At 33.2% G+C, this 22,483-nt stretch overlaps 6 protein-coding genes and 1 pseudogene across 6 annotated transcripts; 2 read left to right on the top strand and 5 right to left on the bottom strand.

Annotated features, from left to right (window-relative positions):
* Positions 1 to 374: 374 nt before the first annotated feature.
* LOC126660641 (fructose-1,6-bisphosphatase, chloroplastic) lies at positions 375 to 2,720 on the top strand. The gene is made up of 3 exons (XM_050354220.2): positions 375 to 911; positions 1,660 to 2,056; positions 2,199 to 2,720. Exons 1-3 carry the CDS (start codon positions 495 to 497, stop codon positions 2,597 to 2,599), a joined length of 1,215 nt encoding a protein of 404 aa, XP_050210177.1. The 5' UTR covers positions 375 to 494; the 3' UTR covers positions 2,600 to 2,720.
* Positions 2,721 to 2,760: 40 nt separating this feature from the next.
* On the bottom strand, positions 2,761 to 3,303 carry LOC126660644 (auxin-responsive protein SAUR68-like). Its single transcript, XM_050354223.2, has one exon. It carries the CDS (start codon positions 3,301 to 3,303, stop codon positions 2,761 to 2,763), a length of 543 nt encoding a protein of 180 aa, XP_050210180.2.
* A 2,976-nt stretch (positions 3,304 to 6,279) lies between these two features.
* On the bottom strand, positions 6,280 to 8,787 carry LOC126660645 (uncharacterized; annotated as a pseudogene).
* On the bottom strand, positions 6,336 to 6,694 carry LOC126661484 (auxin-responsive protein SAUR66-like). Its single transcript, XM_050355338.1, has 2 exons — positions 6,488 to 6,694; positions 6,336 to 6,443 (listed from the first exon to the last, which is right to left on the bottom strand). The coding sequence occupies exons 1-2, from the start codon at positions 6,692 to 6,694 to the stop codon at positions 6,336 to 6,338; spliced, it is 315 nt and encodes a 104-aa protein (XP_050211295.1).
* Positions 8,788 to 12,500: 3,713 nt separating the features above from the next.
* Positions 12,501 to 15,433, bottom strand: LOC126660640 (beta-ureidopropionase). The gene is made up of 6 exons (XM_050354219.2): positions 15,246 to 15,433; positions 14,996 to 15,103; positions 13,996 to 14,184; positions 13,674 to 13,901; positions 13,362 to 13,586; positions 12,501 to 13,090 (listed from the first exon to the last, which is right to left on the bottom strand). The coding sequence occupies exons 1-6, from the start codon at positions 15,372 to 15,374 to the stop codon at positions 12,725 to 12,727; spliced, it is 1,245 nt and encodes a 414-aa protein (XP_050210176.1). The 5' UTR covers positions 15,375 to 15,433; the 3' UTR covers positions 12,501 to 12,724.
* A 1,817-nt stretch (positions 15,434 to 17,250) lies between these two features.
* Positions 17,251 to 20,849, top strand: LOC126660643 (uncharacterized). The gene is made up of 6 exons (XM_050354222.2): positions 17,251 to 17,579; positions 17,672 to 17,767; positions 18,799 to 18,839; positions 18,982 to 19,099; positions 19,369 to 19,449; positions 20,328 to 20,849. Exons 1-6 carry the CDS (start codon positions 17,352 to 17,354, stop codon positions 20,382 to 20,384), a joined length of 621 nt encoding a protein of 206 aa, XP_050210179.1. The 5' UTR covers positions 17,251 to 17,351; the 3' UTR covers positions 20,385 to 20,849.
* Positions 20,850 to 20,968: 119 nt separating this feature from the next.
* On the bottom strand, positions 20,969 to 21,397 carry LOC126661483 (auxin-responsive protein SAUR68-like). The gene has a single exon (XM_050355337.1). The coding sequence runs from the start codon at positions 21,395 to 21,397 to the stop codon at positions 20,969 to 20,971; it is 429 nt and encodes a 142-aa protein (XP_050211294.1).
* Positions 21,398 to 22,483: the final 1,086 nt, after the last annotated feature.

Below are 22,483 nucleotides of genomic sequence, written 5' to 3'. Positions count from 1 at the left end.
CAAAATGCACGGTAAATAGCATAAAAACGTAGTGAAACGACTCGAGTAAATAGGAGTATTTTACTCCTATCAGCTACCAGCCCGCCATCTCATATGGCGGGCTGGTGCTAAAAATGAGCAGCCCGCTATCTCAGATAGCGGGCTGGGGTTGGGAGGCACAAATCCGGAATATTTGTGTCTTTCAGACACAAATATGTCAAAAACCCCTACTTAGGTTGGGTTTGATTATTCGGTTTGATTCAGTTTTTACACTAGCCTCACCCAACTAATCTTCACCCATCAAATTAACCGGCTTCACCTCTTTTATATTTTTTTGTTCATTTCATTCTTAATAATCCTAAATATCTGATCTTTGTTAACCAAAAAATGTCTGAATATTGAAGAAAGTCTTACTTTTTCATATACCTCAAAAGCAAAACCTTATCATCTTTAATGCTAAAATTTACATATTTTCTTACCAAATCCTCTAATAACAACTTAACCATTTAGATATTATGCAATCATCTTCAATACCCATATACTCATCCTCATTCCATCCACTAAAGTTCCATTCTTCACCCTCAAAACTCAATCTTTTCCCGCCAAAAATCCCATTTCTAACCGCAAACCGTTACAATTTCAGGCCTAAAATGTCTTCTCTTGGCGGGTTTAGTGTAAAATCTGAGATGGGTAGTTCTGCAAGTGTTGATGACAATGAATTTCCTACTTTAATGGAATATATAGGCAAAGGAGGAACTGATGTGGGTGATGATTTAGTAGTGTTATTCAGTCATATAGAGTATTCTTGCAAGAAAATTGCTGCTCTTGTAGCGTCTCCTTTTAATTCTAGTCTTGGAAAACAAAGTAATTTAGCTAGTGGTGGTGACATTAGTTTGGACAGGGATGCTCCTAAGCCACTTGACATTGTCTCGGTTAGTTCATTGTCTTGTCTCTACTACTTAGTTGAAACCTTAATGTGTGTTTGAATTCAGATTATGTAGCTGTAGTTTTATTGATGTTTCCTTGATAATGAATTGTCGATTTTGAGTAGAATCGATATTTAATAATAACTTATAGGGTTATGCTTTCTTGTAATCTATGTAGCGCGAAGACAGATACAAGAAAATGGGACACTCAACGGTGTTAATTTAAGATTTCTAATGTTAAAATTGAAGTTTCATGTCCAAAATGCCAAGTTTTCGACACGTTTTCGAAACTTAGCTTGTAATACATGGCTATGTGGTTGAAGTTTTATTCATGTTGTGTTGGTATTGGAGCTACCATTGCACGGAAACCTCTTGGTTATAATGGCCGCAACTCGATATTTTTAACGTAAAATGCTTCCATTTCAGTGTTTTTGGTTTCAGCGTTTTTATTTGGTTACTACATAGTTTGGAGCTAATGCTTGTCAATGTAACTTTTTATTTGATGATGCGGAAGCTTATTTAGACTATGTGCTCTTTAGCTTCATTAGTTGGACTAAGTAATTCTTTTTGAATGTTCATTAATCATTTGCATTCCAACTATATAAGAACTATATAAGAACTTTATGTTGTTTGTATTCTTGGTTTTGTTAAAATGAAGTATTGGTCTTAAATTACCTGCCTTTAAGCGAGTAAGTGAAAGATAGCATTATTTGAATTTAACCTCTGTAATTGGATAACCTGTTTTGTCGTGCAGAATGAAATCATATTGGCTTCTCTAAGAAATTCTGGAAAAGTGGCCGTCATGGCTTCAGAAGAAGATGATACTCCAATTTGGTTAAATGATGATGGTCCGTTCGTGGTAGTAACGGATCCCCTTGATGGTTCTCGAAATATTGATGCATCCATTCCTACAGGAACAATTTTCGGGGTATATAAACGCTTGGTGGAACTGGATCATCTACCTAAAGAGGAGAAGGCTATGCTAAATTCACTGCAGAGTGGAACTAAGCTTGTAGCTGCAGGTTATGTGCTCTACTCATCAGCCACGATACTCTGTGCCAGCTTTGGTTCTGGATCACATGCATTTACACTAGATCATTCAACTGGAGACTTTATTCTCACCCACCGGGGCATTAAGATTCCTCCTCGAGGTAATACATCTAGCTTTTCGTTATCTTTATTATTTCAACATGTTACATTCAAACTGTCACAATGTGGTGCTTGTTTGAGCATAAGAGTGAAATTAATGAAGAAGTCTTGGGATCCTTTGTTTGACTGCTAATACTATATCAGGCCAAATTTATTCTGTGAACGATGCAAGATATTTTGACTGGCCGGAAGGATTAAGGCGATATATTGATACTGTTAGACAAGGAAAAGGCAGATATCCTAAGAAGTATTCTGCTCGTTATATATGTTCGCTTGTAGCTGATTTTCATCGAACAATGATGTATGGTGGAGTCGCAATGAACCCAAGGGAGCACCTACGTTTAGTCTATGAGGCAAATCCTCTTAGTTTTCTTGCAGAGCAGGCTGGGGGCAGAGGCTCTGATGGTAAAAGCAGGATTCTCTCAATTCAACCCGTCAAGCTTCATCAGAGACTTCCCTTATTTCTCGGAAGTCCGGAGGATATAGAAGAGCTAGAAAGTTATGGAGATGTACAACAAAAAGTAAATCCTGGATATGAAGTTTGATGCTTGCACAAATTTTATGTTCTACGAAATGTGCTGAATGCTCCTTGCAGAATTTCTTGAAAACGCAACTAATAATGAGAAAATTTCGAGAGTTCTGATAAAAATGGTATATATTTACACATATGCTTTGAGTTACAAATCTAATAACGACTATTTAGACACTACAAAACCAGTATTTGACTCTTTGTTTCTCCATGATGAATTTGTCTAGCTACAGAAATGAGTAATGCTCTTTGTACATCTCTTGTAACCTGCCGTTTGATTAACGAAATGATGTATCTCATGAACTCGGCATCACATGGCAAAGTAAGAGGCCCTTTGCTTGGCAGTCCGAATTCCTCTTCTGCCATGTCGAAAAGCTCTCTAATAACTTCATTGTTAAGATACGCCAACGGAAGCGAAAATCGTTCCCGGTCAGCAGAGTACACAACAAACCGACCCTTTTCAGTAACCGCGGATGTGCTGCAGCTGTTAGTGTCTCTACACCGAATGACTCGCAGAGGCGCAATTCGTTTTCGACTTATAGCAGGTATAATCTGCCATTTATTTGCTAAATTGAGAGACTTCTTCTTGGTGCTGATCATTCTGTTATTAAAGGTAAGGTTTCTGAGAGGAGATTTTTTGAATAATATTCTGTGTTGAGTAGAGAATAAAATAACGAGTTGAGATATATATATAGTAAGAAATGCAGGAGGCAAAGGCATGTGAGAGGAGTGGTGGCTAAGATGGGGTTTGAAAGTAAAACCGTACGGATTCTGGTGCTAAGTAATATTAGAAACATCAGAAATGGATAATGACCATATGAATTCATAACAAACTATAGCAGCCACACAGGAGAAGTACGGATTTATTTGGTGCAAAGTTTGGTTAAAATTTATTCAACATTTTTAATCCATAATCCAGACTGAGTTTGTTGGCTGATGCGTGTGCTTTAAGTTATTTGAGTTTTAAAAGTTTGGTTTTCGTACAAACTCTCAGTGCACAAATGGCATTTGCCATTTAGTAATGATATCCTATGTGGCATAATCTATGTTAGCCTAATTCCACCCTGGCATTTGACAGGTCAGATCTGACTAACCCAGTGACAAGGAAAACCTAATAGTGCGTTAATATTTGGCAAAAGGTGCAAATAAACTTTTCAACCTTTAATGAAAGAATAGTTATGCCCTTGAACTCTAATTCGTTTCCTTAAGCTTATAAAAAGCAAACTAAAAAATAAAACGGAGATAATTTGAATGACTAATTTGCAACAATTTTATTGGTTTAAGGTCCGAATTATACCGAATTAAAATTTTGAAGTATTTTTTTCTTAAAGTTCACGGGTGTATCTGCATTTTTTATTCAAGAGCGTATAAGCATATTTATGAATTAAATTATTAGTTTATTGTTGAAATATAATTAGTAAATAATTATCTTATATATAATTAATAGTGAAATATTTCAATAAATAGATTTTCATTGCTAATAATATTTAAAATCAAATTGCACTGACTGTTTGGGCCGGCTTACTTGAAATCGACTTCCGCATTTTAATATAAATTATAATTTAGATTATATTCCAATTTCCATTTATTTTATTGTAAAATTTAATAATTAAATGGACTTTATAAATAATCAATTTTTAACTAATTAAGTATGATCTTTGTTCTCGTGATTCCAAAAAGATTGGTAGCAATTAAAATTTTATTTTCTAAAATAATTAATTATTCATTATTTATAAAATAATCACTTACTCATTATATTGCAAAAATATTATTAATTAAACATTATATTTGAAACAATTTTAATTTCTGACTAATTTTTAAAAGATGCAGGTATGCCTTCAATTAAAAGATGCATATACGCCATTAAATAAAGGTCTAATGTCTTAAAAACACCCGACCTTTTAGCCCTTTGCAATCCTATCCTGACGTCGAAAACTGGTCAATTTTATCCTATTTCGTATTTTCTCGTTTCAATTGTACTCTTAAACATTAAATTGACCTTTTCGAATAACTTTTTTAAAATTTTTCAAATAAAAAATGTCAACTTAATGCTTAAGGGTACAGTTGAAACGAGAATATGTGAAATAGGATAAAATTGACCAGTTTTCAACGTAATGATAGAATTGAAAAGAGACTAAAAAGTCAAGTGTTTTTAAGGCGTTACGCCTTTAAATAAAAGATGCATATATGCTCTTAAACTTTAATGAAATAATATTTTAAATTCTAATTCGATGCAAATCGACCTTCGAACTAGCTCAATTTCTTTTTTCTGTTAGAGTTAGGGTTTATTTGCATCAATTTTATAATTAATTTAAGAGCATAAAGTTTGTTTTCATCAAGTTGAAGGGCTTATTTGTGCCTTAAGCCTTAAATTTTTTGAAAGAAAAAAATTCAAATAATTACTTGTTATTGTTGATATAATTTAAGGACACGAGTCTTCAACTAATGAGTAGATTTAATGTGTGTAAAATATTTCTCTAAATTTTTTTACCCTTAAATTTACTATATCAGAATTTAAAGTCCGAATCCAATTTCAATCACAAGAGAATTAGGAAAAGAAAACTTGGTTGGAAAAATTTATTACAAATCCTATAAGGCTGTAATAATTATAATTTACTTTCAACAAGTTTATGTATAAATAATCGTCGAACCCAAAACCCTACGTTTCTATCTCTGCATACAAGCAAAACAAAATTGGGAGCTGAGGAAATATTGCAGTTAATTAAAAGATGTACAACAGAATTGGACTACAGACACCAAAAGGGTCAGCCACTAATGGATACATTCAAGCCAACAAATTCTTGATTAAATGAAACTTTATCCAAGAGACTATTAGTGACAATAATGGTGGAGTGATACCCAAGAAACCAATAAACGATGACATTCTTGAGCATGATCGCAAGAGAAGGCTTCGTCTTCAGATTGCTTTGCTCCAAGAAATTCTTGACGAACGAGATTCTGTTGATCCTCATGAGATTGATAAGAATCTTGATCAAATCTCTAAGAAGCTTGACGAAACTCGAAAGGTTGATATGAATCTCCAGCTTCCTTTGCTTGCTGAACAAGATTCTATTGATGAAAATCTTGATGAAATCGCAAAGAAGCTTGAGGAAGCCGGGAAGATATTGAAAGGGGATAGTCGGAATTAAATTTTGTTTACTGATGTAATATGACTTCTTATTATTAGTATTATCGAAGAACATAGTTGGTAATTGGTTTACTTTGAAAATTATTAATCATACGTTTATATGAAGAATTTCAATAGTTTGATTATATGTTTTTGGTTTTTGAATTTTCTATTCAGTCAAGGGTATATGGCCAACTTCCATAGAAAATTATAGAACTGTGAACTATGCATATACATAATATTTTATGTATAAGCTATAAATGGCCTAATGCCTTAAAAAAAATTGACCTTTTAGTCCCTTTTCAATCCTACGTTGCCCACCTGTTAGTCTATTTACTTGGCTCATTCATGATGTCCATGGAGTCTCCTACAGTCGTAAACTCGTAATGTTGCTATGAATTAGTTTTCCAAAAACAATAAAAATACGAAGGAATCCTTGAGAGTATGTATGTTTTCCAAGAAACCAAGGATTGGTTTGATTCCTTAACAGCAACAATTGAAAACTTCAGCATATGTAAAGATAAAGAGAATAAATATTCCATGGAGATACAAAAAAATATAATTTCATTTCAAAATGTACACTTTTTGTATATGTATGCCTACAAATCTAACTAGATCTTAAGTTTTAAAAGCTACAAATTGGTAACTGGTTGATTGTTGATTGATGTAATGATAATGAACAACTGCTAGCTATGGAAATCAACAAGGATTGTTCTACCTCTCTTGCACCATTCTGTTTGATCAAAGAAATCGCATATTCCATAAGTGCTGCCTCACATGGTAACGCAGACGTCCGTTGCTAGGCAATCCAAACACGTCTTCTGCCATGTCGAATAGCTCTCGAATTATTTCATTGTTAAGATACTCCAAAGGCAACAAGAAACGATTCTGATCGGCAGAGTAGACTTCTGCCATTCGTTGCTTACTCATCATCAATGTATATCTGAAACCTCCAGCAAACATAAACATACACAGCAATACCATTCACTTAAATTACAGAGTTAAACCTCACTACTCAGCTGGTTTTCTTTTTCCACCAAGAATCAAAGCTCTCTGGATTCTAGGCCCACCAATTCTCCATTTCTTAAAAGCTGCCATGGAGGATTGAGCTGCCTCGTATACTATAAATACACAACCACTATATCAGCTTTACTAGAAAAATCGAAGATATAAAGTTAAAAGAGTTGATGAATCTTACAATTGATTTCTTCCTTTGTTAAAATTCCGAAGAATACGGAAGCTGTAGTGTGTGCCTTAAATAGAACCTCCTTGTACCGGATTTTAAATGCATACGAGAGCAACAAACTGATTGTTTTATCACACCTGTGTACAGTGATTAACAAATGGGTAAAAACCTCAGTCGTTAATCAATTTATTGGCTAAGGAAACAAAATGGATAATTAAAATTACAAATTCTCTCCATGGGTTAGAATTGACAGAGTAGTGTGGTTTTGAAGTAAAACGGAAATCTATTAAGTTGTAGGACTGCCGCTGATAGTGAGTACCAAAAGGCACCATCCAAAAATATCACCGTTCTAACCTGTTTATTTAGAATAGTTCATGAATTAATACATACTAGTCCATAGGTTTAGGCTTTGACAACAGAATTTGACAGCAAAAATACTCTGCAAAGTATGAGTAATTGGGTGTATTTCATATCAGTTGTGTTATTATTAGGTGAAGTTATTTTCCAAATATAAAATGAAAGGAAGATATTCCAACATATGATCTCCATACGGAAACAAGATTCAAACACGGTGTTAGAATGTTTGCTTCACAATTTATTTGAGTAACTCATTAACTCCCACAATGCCTCTAACTACTGAAAGGACCCAGACATGTGGCTTGTCACACATACATGGAGCAAACTTTGTAGGATTTATTTTAGAACTTTGACATAGTAAGGTAAGGTCTAAACTAAATACAGTTCAAAACCTCGTTGAAATTTAAAAGAACAGAAAGAAGAGATTTATTGCCAATAACTGCCATGTCTCAAGCCAATACTTTGCACAATGACCGCAATAATCAGTTAAGGAATCAATCGGGTTTCTAGTAAACAAACATTCTCGATTCTTGGCAGGAAAGATGTTTTGATTAATTTACAAATATTTCTAGTTGGCGAGAAAGTAATGTCCTAATGTTATTGTATACAAGAACTCAAAACTAGTTTTCAAACAAAATTGCAAGAAGTGTAGCTCATTAATGTTTGTGATGCAGTCCAGTTTAAGGAACTAAAAGACGACAATACAGAATAATTGGAATGAACACAAGGGCATGGAATCTTACAATGGTGCTAGCTTGCATCCAAATTCATAGAAGTACGGACAACGAGATTTAAGATCCACACAAGCAGCATCCGCCTCGATTTCCAGCCTTGTTCTGGTAGTAAAAAAGAACCCCATATAACACACAACAATCGAGCTTCAAATGGCTGGCTGCATAAACAAGCCATAATTCTCCGTCTTTGTACATACAAGGCGTTCAAGCATCAAAACACAACTAAACAATACGCAAATATAACACCAATCACCGCATTAATTCGAAATCACATTAAGTTTGATTGAAACAAGCGGGAACAGCCATTGACACAGCTTGCCTCAAGTGTAATTCGCGAGCAAGCCAGAACGGTAGCTCGGACTTTGAACCTTGTTCAACCTAAAAACCACAATTTATCACCACAAAATTCACTCTACACACGCACACTCTTGCAAAAATAACTTACATATCCTCTTTCCGTACTGTCGTCTATTCGCACTCCGTTTACCGGCTGATGAAATACTACCGGAACATACTGCAAACAAACAAACAAACACAAAATTCAAAAACAAACACAAACAAAATTTAATTCAAAACTGCTATTATAGTAATTCACCTCTTCCCCCGCAAGGATATCATCAATATCGTTGTAATTAGCCATTAGTCCATCAAACGACGAGCCGTTTCTTTACAGAATGTTAGATTTTTGCTGTGGTGTTAGGGTTAGGAATTTGCAGTGCAATCCGAAACTAATCAAACAAACAAAATGAATTTCCAATTTAGACGACGGACAACAATGGCTACCACCGTCTGATATATTTGTTAATGAAGTTGGTCTAAGACCACCCTCCTTTAAACATAGTAATAGTAACAGTAACTACCCCAAGAGAGTTAAATTCTAGCAATTACTATTTTTCAGTAAACATATTTTTCTCTCAATTTTTTCGATGGAATTGCTTCATTTTTGGAGGAGATTACTTTCAATATATTTAGAATAAGATCTTTTTATTGTTTCAATTTGGAGTTAACTGCTCATCCCTTGTCGCCAACACATTTTTCTTCGACGACCGACACCGAAAATCATGATCGGCAATTCACTGGAGACGTCATTGTTGATGGCAGCAATATCTTCAATTTCCTGCAGTTATTAGTTTTATGGCGATTTACAATATGCTTCAAAGAAACCACCATACATGGTGACGATTATCAACATAGTTTCACTCTACCGGTCGGAATTATCTATGCCATCACAATTCTTCATCCTTTTTAATACCACCAACATCAAAATCTTATGCAATGGCTTGATCATTCTCAGGTATGATTTCTAACATTTTATAGTTATCATTGGGTATAACTTCAAATATTTGCCGTTTATATCAATTTTAAATAAAAGTTTATAAGAATGAACCCATAATAAAAGAAATCATTCTTTTTGAGCATATTGTACTCTTTGAAATTAATTGGATTTTGAATTCTGACAATTTAAGTGCAGTGAAGGCATGAAGAAGATTATAAAGTGTATGTGTCCGCTAATTTTGAATCTTGAACACCGTGTTATAAAATTGTCTAACTCTACGTTGATGCCTTTTGCCTTCTAATATACAAGTTTTTTGCTTTTTATTAATATTATTTGTTAATCTAATGCATGGTCACATACTTATTAGGAGAATACACCATTTTTAAGAGTTTTGATAATTACGAGAATGACGAATATGGCAACCCTAAAAACATTTAGTAACCGTTTTTTTTTCATGTCTTTTAGCCAAGTTTTTTTTTCTTTTAGCCAAGTTAATAACTGCTTTGGTTTAGCACCAATTTTTATATTTTCTATTATTTTTTACTCTGTTTAGATTTTATTAATTATACATAAAATTTGTCATATCAATTTGTGAAGTTAAAGTACTCATTGTGAGGTTAAAGTACTCCTTGTGAGGTTAAAGTACTCTTTGTGAGGTTGTATAATCCTTGTGAGGATATTGTACTCCGTGTGAGGTTAAAGTACGTTGATGAAGGCCTCTACTGCAATGTTCAAGATAAGTTCTGATGCAATTATAATATAATAATACTTATTGGTATGATTTGTATGAAAATTTTGAGTTTTATCACTTATTGTAGTTTTTTATTGTCTTTCAGGAATAATATCACCCGAAATTGCGAAGACAGTGGAATAAGTCGAGAAAGATATTCCATCAATATTAGAAGTCATAATTTTATACCGTTCGCTTACTTTGCATATATTAAGCGAATGTGTACTTGGATGGCCCATGAATTGGCTAAAAAGTCCTTAAAGCCTCCTTTTTAGGAGTTATTATTGTAATATTTGTTATATAGTTCTCACAAACATTATGTACTTCTATTTACCGAAATTAATACAATTGCTGCTTTGCCAAAAAAATTCTCCAACAAGGATAGAAACCAGTGTTTTAAAAACCGGACCGCCCGGTCGGACCGGTCGAACCGGCCAGTGGTCCGGTCGGAAACTGCGAAAAACCGGATCTTTTTGGTTGGACCGAGTTGGACCGGGTTGGACCGGATTGAACCGGTAAAAAACCGGATGTTGAACCGGATCGTACCGGATTGAACCGATAAAAAACCGGTGAATTAGAATTTTTTTTAAATTTTTTTAAATTTATTAAACCGGTTGAACTGGTCATTGAACCGGTTCAACTGGTTGAACCGAAAACCGGTTGCCTCACCGGTTCGGTTTTTAAAACACTGATAGAAACAACATAGAAGTTTAAACGGCAAACTGTATTAATTAGGGAAAGGGTCACTAATGTTTGACTCGAAAATCAATTAAACCCTCAACGTCCGAAAAGGTTCAAATATACTCCTAACGTCTTGAAAAATGAACAAGCAGACCTTTCAATTTTAACAATCAGACCCCTAACGTCTCATTTTATGAACCAAATATTCTACATAGTAAAATTTGATATTACTATATAGACATTAGGGGCCTGATTGTAAAAAAAACATTCTACATAGTAATATCAAATATTTATTGTAAAAATTTCATCATTATATAAATATTAATTAAATTATTGTGAACTAATAATAATTATTATGTGCCAAAAAATACAATCAATTTTTAAATTTAATATTTAATCAGTTGATAATTAAATTAATCAATTTTTTTGTGAGTCTAATAATATAACTTTTACTAATTTTATGTAAAATTATTTCATGATTCTGAATTTTGTAATATGCAATTTAAATTAACAATTAATGTTAAACATGATACTTTTAAAATAATTTTATAGTATATATAAACATTTTTTTAGAGGATATATATAAATATTCTTGATGTATACTATTCTCTGTATTTCAAAATAATAATTTTTCATTAGTGTTATTTTTATCAATGCAATTCTTATCGAGATAATTAATCATATACTAATAAAATGATATAATTTTAAAATTAATATTGTATAATAGAAAATTAAAATGCTCATTAAATACATATATTTTTTTAATATGATAAATTAATCTAATATTAGCTATTTAATTAATGATAAAGGCGAAAGTAACGCTTGGCCATCTTGCTAGTTAGGCTTAAAAGCGAAATGAAGATGAAAGAATGTGAACTAGTTATGTATAGGTTTGGAGGATTCTTTTAGAATAAAGGATCAATTTACCCCCTCAACTTGTCACAAAGTTTCAAAAAATCCAAATACTGTATTTCAAAGAGTTTCAGAAAATTAAAAGTGATTTATTTGATTCAGATACACAAGTTTCAGGGCCGAGTTGACCCATTGCTTCTGCAATATTACTTCTAGATGACTAATTGAGTGATTGCAATAGGAATAATCTTCTTTCCCTTTTAGGATTTGTATTTTAAAAATCCAAATACTTGTAGGATTTTGAAGTATTATTATCCCTATAAATAGAAGCGCAAGTAAACTATTTATTTACTTCAACACATCTTTTATTTTCCTTTAAGCTTCGTTCTTGCATATCATATTGTTCTCGTCACCAATTAGTCACAGCTTTGAAGTTCTTGTCCGACAAGAAAATCAAGAATAACTTATTTGGTGTTTTGGTGATTGCAGAAGATGTTTTTAGGCGAAAGAGGTGGTGCCGGTGCCGCGAAGTTGCGTAAAAGAGGCGGCGGAAAAAGCATAGTAGCAGCTTAGAAGATGCTCGAGAATTACACGGATGATACGAATAGATTGTGGATTGCTCCATCTACTGTGTTGATCATGAGCATTGGCTTTATTGCTTCCGTTGTAATGCTTCATGTTATCGGCAAACTCTACTTGCACCCGGAGATGCTTAAATTTGTTCGTAATTGTAGGATTCTCAAGTTTTAATCGGTTGATTAGGAATATTAAGCTTTCATTGGTTGATTATTTTTACGTTGATATTCAATAAATAATGGATACCTCTTTTGTTTTGTTTAGTACTTTATTGGATTATTAATCATTATGATAATATCTTATTTACTTTATTTATTTATTTGATAAAAAAATTAAAAGAGAAATGAACTATGATATTTTAGATGAAAAAAGATGACAAGATCGTAAAAACAGAAATATAGTTCAAAGAGTCGAATAAACAACGAACGTAACAGAAAGGGACTTGCAAAAAGATAACAATAGAGATCAGAAGGTATTCAAAATGTAGCAAAATGTTTCTCTTCAGTTCTTTTGCCATTATTCATCCCTGTCCTAATCCAATAACAGATGCATAATGTTCGATATTTACAGACATGGACGTACTAACTTATTTATTATCACAGGTTTGAGCAGTACCTTGCGCTTAAGAAGACTTTTTGTGCAACAAGGGATCAGAGATAACTTGGGGCTCAAAGTCTGGCTTCAAATAACGATCAAACATCTCAGCATATAACTCATAGCGAGCTGTCATACGAAGTCCCCACTTGTCTTTAATCTGTCTACATAGGTTTAGGTCCATGTCCGAGATCAACAAGCCATCTTTGCAACGAGAAAGAGAGGGTGTGCAAGAAGCATCTGGTGCCGAAAAATGACTAGACCCGTAGAAATGTCCAAAATCTGCATGTTGTGGCTTCCCATCACCGGAGGTAAATGGATTAGGGAATGTTTCTGTCCCAACACGATTGATAGACCCAACAAAGTAATTATTTGCTATTGCAGCGTTACGTGCCTGTAAAATTATTCATTTTATGTTAGTCGAGTTATTGAAAGCTATGATTGACCTAACAGCACGACAAGCAATCAAATGGATGCACGACAAGAACGAAATGCAGCATTAAAGCAATCATGCCATCTACTGCATGGGTGTTATCAAAGATAACCGACGGAGGTAACTTTTCAGTTTTACTAATTACAAATTATTACCCGTTGTTGCTCCATAGATGCAAATTGAAAAGCAAAAAGCATCAAAGAATAAATATAGAGAAGGGATGGAAAATAACCTCAATGGGCCACATCGGTTCACTGAGTTCACCAACAGTGGCTGACGGATTAAAAACAATCTCAGCACCATTCAAGCCAAATGCTAACCAATTCAACGGGTGGTGCCTTCCGTAGCATATATTAACAGCAATCTTTCCATATGCCGTCTCAAACACAGGATGTCCTGTATTTCCTTCCATGTAGTATGTGCTTTCATTGAAGTCACCGACTCTAGGTATATGATTCTGGCATCAAAAATTTCCATCATTTGTTCAACAAACTACTCTAAATTTTATATATTGATACAGAGAGAAACAAAAAATTACATTTACCTTCCGATGCTTTCCAATTATGTTGCCGTTATTCCCGATTATAATAGCAGTGTTCCAAAGAGTCTCTCCGTGATTAATATCTCTTTCAAGAATTGGACTTATAATGACCATGTTGTACTTCTGTGCATACTCTTGAAGAAATTTTGTGGATTCACCATCTACAGGCTCGGCGAATTCGCACCACCTCTTCTCCCTGGTACAGAAGGCAAATGGCATCGTCCATGCTTCCTAGATAAGAAAATTTAAAGAGACTAGACTTTCAGTACTTGTGGAAATCAGTAAATGGGTTAATTTGATCCTGAATTCTCAATTTGCAACTTACTTGCAAGCATAAAATGTTCACTCCAGAAGAACCAGCAGCATCAATCAGCGGTTTCAATTTCTGAAAAATAGCCCTCTTCTGGTCTAAAAGAGGGGCAGTTGTTGGAAGAGCTATAGAATTCTGAATTAGACCCACTCGAACTATTCGAGGTTGTCTTATAAACTCTTTGTCAGCGCCAAAACAAAAAGCCTGCATCATGGATAGATGAGTGCTTCAGCAACATTGATGATTAAAGTATCCTACAATGCAACATGAAGTGCTTGTCTACATCTGGCCAAGCAACGAGACATAAATTTTGACATCTTAGGAGAAAGAGCTGGGGCCAAAAAAAAGGAAGTCTTCAAGTTGCAAGGCTTTCGCCCAAAAGTTTTAACTGCCAAGGTGCTCAACTCTACAAAGTTTACAAACATGCGCGGTTAAACATTTCAAAGGCACTAAATAATCTAGGTTCATACACTATGATGTATAAACATATATTTGAATGGAATATCGTGATCTACTATAAATTGGATGGAGTAACATCCAGTTCAGAATAGCGACATGACGAAACAAGCAATAAATGTTGTTAGACCTAAGATTCAATTCAATCAGAGATCTAATTTTTCAGACGAAAATATCCCGAGTTGTCAATTCCCTCCCAAATGTTTAGGCATCCCAGTGATGAGGACGCCGGTAATAAAGCCGCATCCTTTAAGAGCACACATTAACCATTAGTACCATTAGAAGCTAGAAGACCCACATTTAACACCAATAAATCAAATCACATGTTCCAGCACAACACTATGCCATGAATCTTATTCTTCAAAATTTTCCACCATTAAGCTCCTAGCAACTTAGCAAGCACATTGAACCACTCGGACACGGACACGGACAAACGGTGTTATTTTAGGGTTTCTTATATAAAAACTGAAGTTTCATGTTCGAAATGTCAAGTGTCCTAAATGTTTCTGAAATGAGCCACGTTGATTGAATGAAGCGACTGTGCGGAACCAGCTATTACCTGGAGGTCAAAATCATGCTTTAAAGATAGAGCCTTTGCAGATTCTGCAAGCGCTAAAGACTCAACCGCCGCTCCACAGTTCAGTCCTTGAAGCAAACGGCTAACTTCCTAAATAAAAAACAATCATATCACATTAAAGATTAAATCTTTTCCAGGTTATAACTCCACCCACATAATTGAATCACTAAAAAGATTAAATCTTATTAAAAACCCATCAAAAAAATTCAAGAAAATTTGCAGTTAAACTGACCTTGAAAAGATGAGGCTTGAGATTGGAACTGAGGAGCTGGTGAAGTGAATCATACCCACAAATCGAACCATCTTTAGAACTTGTCTCACCCTCAATATGATTGTTATTTTGTGCTTCATTTTTTTCCATTTTGATAGCAAATTATTTCTCTTTGATCAAATGATTAATAGTTTGATGTTTTTGATTATCATGGAACAACTGAACAAGTGTTTGAACATGAGCTGTCTACATCTCACTATAATATTTTGGACAAAGGATCAATTCACCCCTTCAACTTAGCAAGAAATACCAAACAAGTCATTTTATCGAAATCAGTACAAGAAACCTGAATTTTTGCATCTTTGTATCCTTTTCATCCCTGTGCAACAGAGAGGGGAACACCTAATTAATTTTAATTAAGTCCAACTAATTATGAGTAACCATAATAATTTAACTCTAATAAATTTTATTTTTTTCATTTTATAAAATCAACAACATTTATAAAATTTTATTTAAATAAATGCTAAAATAATATTATCAATAAAAACAACTATATTTTATATTTACAAAAAAAAATTGGAAAAAACAAGAGTACGCATTCTTCATAATTTATATTTTCATCTCTCCTATTTAAAAATTAAATAATAAAACTTTTTGTTTTTACTTCGTCATCAATTTAGTCATTCGGTCAATTTTTGGCGTTAGCCAAAGTCAAAGGAATAAAATAAAAAAAAATTACTCTAAAACTCCTCACGTTTGTCATAATTTGCAATTTGATATCCCTTATTTAAAAATCAAACAATTAAGTATATCAGTCTTGATTTTAAAACTGAGGTATAAAATCGTTATATAATTTAAGGATCTTTAAACTTTACATCAATTTAAAAATCAAGACTGATATACTTAATGTATCTTTAAATATTAATGTGTATAATTATATAAAAAGTTTTTTTACCAACATTAATGTGTATAAATTACAAAAATCTTTAAACTGATTTTCAACTCCAAAAGGTATTTGAACCCTGAATCCTGCATATATATATATATATTGAAATTGATACGTCTCGTCGATAGATTTACTAACTAAAAATCTTAATTTTAGTTCATCTCTTAACTGTATTTGTGATTTTATTTTTATTTTTTTATAGGCACCGTTTGGATTGATGGATTTTAAACGATGAATTCTAAATAATCCATGGATTTGGACAAAATCCATCGTTTGCCTAGAAAAAAAATTAATAGAATCTATGGATTTATAAATTCCCTCATTTTCTACAATCCATCATTTTTGAGGGTTTTGATTTCCCACCTACTAGGTGGAAAAGTCTAAATCCTCCATTTTTTATAGATGATGGATTGTTATACTATTTATTATTTTCCATAAATAATACTCTCTCCGTCCCGTTTAAGAAGTCCCATATTCCATTTTAGGATGTCCCATTTAAAAAGTCCCATTACTATTTTTAGAATATTTTTGCATTGAATATCCTATTTTACCCTTATTTTAGTTATCTTAAAAGAGTTCTATGGAAAATTCCACTATCATTAATAGGGGCAAAACATGAAAAAACATAAAAAGACAAGAATAATTAATCTGTGTGTAAAGTCAAATGGGACTTATAAAGTGGGACGGAGGGAGTATTAAAAATCCATTGATTTTATATTCAATCCAAACGATGGAATTTTAAAATCAATGGATTTACATTCCATTGATTTAAAATCCATCGATTTTAATAAAATTCATGAATTTTAAAAACCCTCAATTCAAACGGTGTCATAAAGAGATGTTGTTACCTATATTCGAAGAACAATTATTTAACTTTTAATGAAAATTTATATATGAGCATAAGTTGACTTTTTTCTATGAAATGTGTTTAAATATGATAACTTTATATTAAAAGAATGTTTTTTCATTATTAAATTAGATTATTGGAATTTTTTAAAAACTCGTGATATTTTTATGAGAAAATAATATCTAGCCTAATATTTATCAAAAAATATCTAGCCTTATAATAATCCACAACTACTTTTAATAACTAGAAAAAGAAATGATGGACCGACTGAGCAAAACAAATCAATAATCCATTAATTCCATTTAATTTCTTCGAATTTCTTCAAAATTAATAAATGGCGAAAAACGGCACCGCCACCGCCACCGGCAGCGGAGTAGGAAGCGTAGGAGCAGAAGGAGAGACAGTTCCACGGCTATCGTCAAGTTCAAGGCTGAGAAGAGCAGGACCCGACCCGTTTCTAGTAGTGTGTAGATGTTTCAGCGTTATAACAGCTTTAACGGCTGTTCTTTGTATCGTCGTTAATGTTCTTTCTGCTGCCAGGTCTTTCAAACACGGATCCGATGTACGTATTACTATTAATTTTCTATCGGTATACTTTTTTTAAAAGTTATAATTGTAAATTTGTATGTATAGTTAATTGATTTTTTTTTTTAGGTATTTGATGGAGTGTTTAGGTGTTATGCGGTTGTGATTGCGTGCTTTGTGGTTGTTGCCGAGACTGAGTGGGGTTTTATGATCAAGTACTTGCCAGTAAGTGTTTTTACTCGATTTAAGTACAATTTAGAAAACGTCTCAGCTCAAAACTTTTCATCTTATAGCTCAATTGTCGTTTTATGCGTTAGTTTCTGTGAAAACATGTTGTTTTAGCCATTTGAATGACCGAAACCATATCGTATAAGGCACTTAGGCTAAGGTTGCGTTATATAGTGCGTGCTTGAATTGAAAAAAAATGCGAAAGATGAGGATGTCTTATGACAATAACCTTTCTTTTTTCTTTATATCTTTCTTAGGACATTGTTGCAATTTTTAATTGTAGCTATGTGGAAGTGTTTTTATCTTTTTGATACAAGAAATGTATGTTTGTTATGAATCAATTCATGGATATGGAAAACCTGTGGAAGTTTGATTTGATTATAGTTTGGTATGTGTGGAGGTACAAATTTTGGTGACGGTTATTTGAAAAATTTAGAGGGAAAAGATTTAGACCTTGATTCGAAAGTCTACAAAATGCGAGAATCTTAATTCTCTGCTTCATCTTTCTTTTCCTGGTGATTTTTATAGGTTAATTGTGAAAATAAATTATGAGCTTTAACGTGTTTCGTAATTATAACCTGAATTTAAAAGCTTAAGCAAAATTGGTCACCAACTTTCATTTTTCGGGTAAATGGGAGCACCGACCTATCTTATGTTGAAAAAACGCTGATGTGGCTGCTGGAATAGTGTATATTTGGTGTCCATAGTAGCGTTTTCGTGGTTCTTGTTCATCAAACATGAACGACGGTGGCTGATTTTGCCAAGTTTGGGAAGTTCATATTTATTTGCAAATCACGTTGAGGGTCGTGATCTTATTTGGATTAATTCATTTTTTTAACGAATCATATGAAAATTGGTATAATTTTGCAAGAGAGTTCTTATTGATGATTTAGTCCAAACTAGCTGTGTTGCTGGGTTTTAGTGAATTTTCCCCTTTTGCTGCATTGCATGTTTCAACTTTTTGTTAAGAGCATACTTGCTGAGAGACCCTTTTCCAAGAATCACTATGTAACATTTTTTATTTGCAGGTTTTGGAGTATTGGGCTGGTAGGGGCATGCTGCAGATCTTGTATGTCTTATGTTGTAGTAAGAACTTACTTTTAATTTTTACTTGATTTTCTGACACTGAAAAGTACATCCTTAGAGAGTCGTAATGAAGGAGACTCATGATTTATCTTTGGATTTTGAAAATTATTTTTTATTATGTTCAGCGTTGGAGTCATGACGAGAGCTTTCCCTGAGTATTCACCAAAGCAGAAGAATCTTTTTATACTACAAAATGTAGCAAGCTATATGCTGCTTGCTTGTGGCTTTGTTTATCTTGTCTTGGTAAGATGACCTATTGATAATCAATGACTAGTTTCCCATAGGCTTAATTCAAATGGAATGGCCAACTCAAATTTATGATTGATTTGCTTGTTATTTCTCAAGCAAAAAGTTTTGCAAGTTTATCTACAATTATTATGTCCTATAACTGATATCTAATTGTCAAGACATCTAGTTGACTGATTTTTGCAGAGAAAAAAACCAAATTTGACTGAACATTGAATCTTCACACCAAACTAATGATCTTTCATATCTTGCAACTTCAATAATAGGGAGTTCTATGCATTGGATTTCTCAAACGTGCACGACAACAGAAAGAAATTTCAAGAGAGCAAGCAATAAAGGATCTAGAGGTAAGTTTACAACTACCATGGAAAGAATTGTAAATTGTGTAAAAGTTTATTCTACGCTCTTGCTTCTGATTTAGTTTCCAACCTTGTCTTGGTCCTATTCTGGTTTATGGAAGTATGCTTTAGATTTTAGTTGTGACATCCTCTCATTGTGCTCACGGGAAGATGTGTACAAGGACAAGGAAATGTGAATGCTTATAAACATATATGTTTGTCCGAGTGACAGGCTGATGGCCTTTCTGAACTCATTTGTAGCCTAATCCTCGCATTAATTGTCTTAACCATCTTCTGATTGATTTGCCATTGCCTGCAAGTAGAAAAACCATCCTCAACTGCTAATTTGGGTTGCTGGAACGTAGGCCAAAATGTTGGTAATACATGATGATACGATTGTATTTTGTTTGTCAAGTATTTGACAGGTTCAAACTCCTCGGTTTCCTATTTTTTTTGTCATCATCCTTTAATGAGGACTACATCTTTTTGTGTTTCTAATAGAGCACCCCAGTTTTTGAATCATTCTTTTACATCTAAAGCTTATACTGTTGTGTATTCAACAAGCAGTCGTTACATATAACAATGGCCTATTTGCAAAGGTTATCGATGAAGAAAAGTAAATATTATGCTTATTTTAGTTACCAGTAGTTGAAGTTTTATGGATCTATTTTCCCTTTAATTGATAAAAGTGATGGCATTAATTCATATGTAGAAATAGTAGTCCTGCTAATTCTAGGTTTGATGTCTATTGCCTGTATGTTTACTGGTATGAGCATATGGTATGGTTTTATTATAAATTCTTTTTACGGTCCATTCATGTCTCTCAATGTGATAAATGACTGTTGTTACTCTTTCCTTTATCAACTAACACATTTTAAAAATAACAGCAATTGGAGCAGCGAAGGGAGGAGCTTGAACAATTGCTTATAGTAGAAAGAGTTTGAAGCCATTTCCGCAAGTTCTCCTTTTCACATAAATGGTCTTCTTGATTTCTTGAGTTTAATGAGCTCCGACAGATCAGACCGCTATTCCTTTCCTAGAGTTAAGGAGCTAAGCCATATCGCGATTCCTGAAGTGGCATTAATGAATCCTAGCCGCGTTTGTCTCATGCCAGTAAGCTTTTACTGTCTCGTTGATTGCTTCTGTTATTTTCTATTTGTTGAGAGCTTCCATTAGATAAAATTAGTTTGTGCAGTAAGTCATGCATTTTTTTTATATATTTGGAAACCAAGCTACTGGCTTTTGTTATTGATATGTTTCATGAAGTGCATTGAATAATCAAGTGCGGATTGCATTTGATGTTTCTATTAGATTGATGCTTACACATCTATTCAAATTTGGTATTGTACTATTGTCCTACGAAATGTATTGAATGGTTGACGCAATGAATAATGAAAATAATTTGAGAACTTTTGATAAAAAATTGTATATATTTACACCTATGCATTGTGATAATGTCTCTTTAGACACTACAAAACTAGTGTTCAACTCTTATGATGAATTTGTCTAGTCTAGCTACAGACATGAGTCATGCTTTTTGTACATCTCTTGTAACCTGCCGTTTGATTAACGAAATGATGTATCTCATGAACTCGGCAACACATGGCAAACTAAGAGGCCCTTTGGTTGGCAATCCAAATTCTTCTTCTGCCATGTCGAACAGCTCTCTGATAATTTCATTGTTGAGATACTCCAAAGGAAGTGAAAATCGTTCCCGATCAGCAGAGTACACAACAAACTGACCCTTTTCATTAATCGCCGATGTGCTGCAGCTGTTAGTGTCTGCACATCGAACGAGTTCCCAAGGCGCAATTTTTTTCCGGCTTAGAGCAGGAATAGTCTGCCATTTATTTGCTAAAAGCAAGTTATATAGGTGTGTTGTATGTTTATGATGGTGCCAAGTAATTTGGCAGGAAACTAGAAACAGCAGAAAAGGATAATGGCCATACGAATCCATAACAAACTACAGCAGCCTCTCAGGAGAAGTGCAGATTTGTTGGGTGTAAGGTTTGGTTACATTTATTGTTCATTTGAATCCATATCCACTCAGCGAGTCAGCTTATTAACCGACGCGTGTGAGAGATGTGTGAGAGATAACTTGAGCGATTTTATAAGAATCTATAAATTATGCAGTGGTTCAGTTAAAAAAAAAGAAGATTAATCGTCTAAAAATATTGTACATTATAATTTTTTTTGATCATAATTTTTTTTGATCATAATTTTAATTTTAAAACTTGAAATATTTGTCAATTCTCAATTTTAATTATGGCATTTGTTAAAATTAAAGTGGAGAAAAATTCAAACATGCTTTTCATATTGCTTTATATTAATTTGTCTCTTAACCATAAAAAATTTCAAATATAAATGGTATTTTTCCGCTTCAATTTAAATAAAATTGTTACAATTAAAATGAAACATTAAAACATTAATTAAATTGACGATTCGAGATTTTTTAAAAAATCGAAAAGATGAATTTTTTTCAATGATACAAGCTTTTAAAAAAGTAAGCGCAGATAAATAAGTAGATAAATAAATTAAAACATATTAGAAAAAAGCTGATTACCAACAGAAAAATCCTGATTAGACGTTGGATTTTACTCTTTTACGGACGGAAAAATGATTTAACGCCGGATTTCAGCTTTTTTCTAACCAAAGAAGAAACTCTGGGATGATTTAGGGTCGATATGGCATTTTGCTATGTAGTGATTATATCCAAGGTGGCATAGTGAATATTGGCCTAATTCCACCATGGCATTTGACAATCTGATATATCAACCTAGTGACAAGGGAAATATATAGGGTGAATTATCTTTTTCTTTTCAAAGTTAAAATTGTTAATAGTTTCCTTTTTTGAAAATTTCTTAAAATTAATTACATGTCATCGCTAATAGCTAGTGATTTGATATGCGGAAAATATTTCTCTAATTTTTTACCCTTATTACATCAAATTTTTAAGTTTTGGCCCCAATTTCAATCCATATACAATTAGGAAAACAAACAAAATTATTACAAATCCATTTACAACTAAAATTTACTTTCAACA

This window comes from Mercurialis annua, linkage group LG8, assembly GCF_937616625.2.
Source record: "Mercurialis annua linkage group LG8, ddMerAnnu1.2, whole genome shotgun sequence".
Classification (NCBI taxonomy): domain Eukaryota; kingdom Viridiplantae; phylum Streptophyta; class Magnoliopsida; order Malpighiales; family Euphorbiaceae; genus Mercurialis; species Mercurialis annua.
Note: the sequence above shows the minus strand (reverse complement) of the source record. Positions and strands in the feature narration are given on the sequence as shown.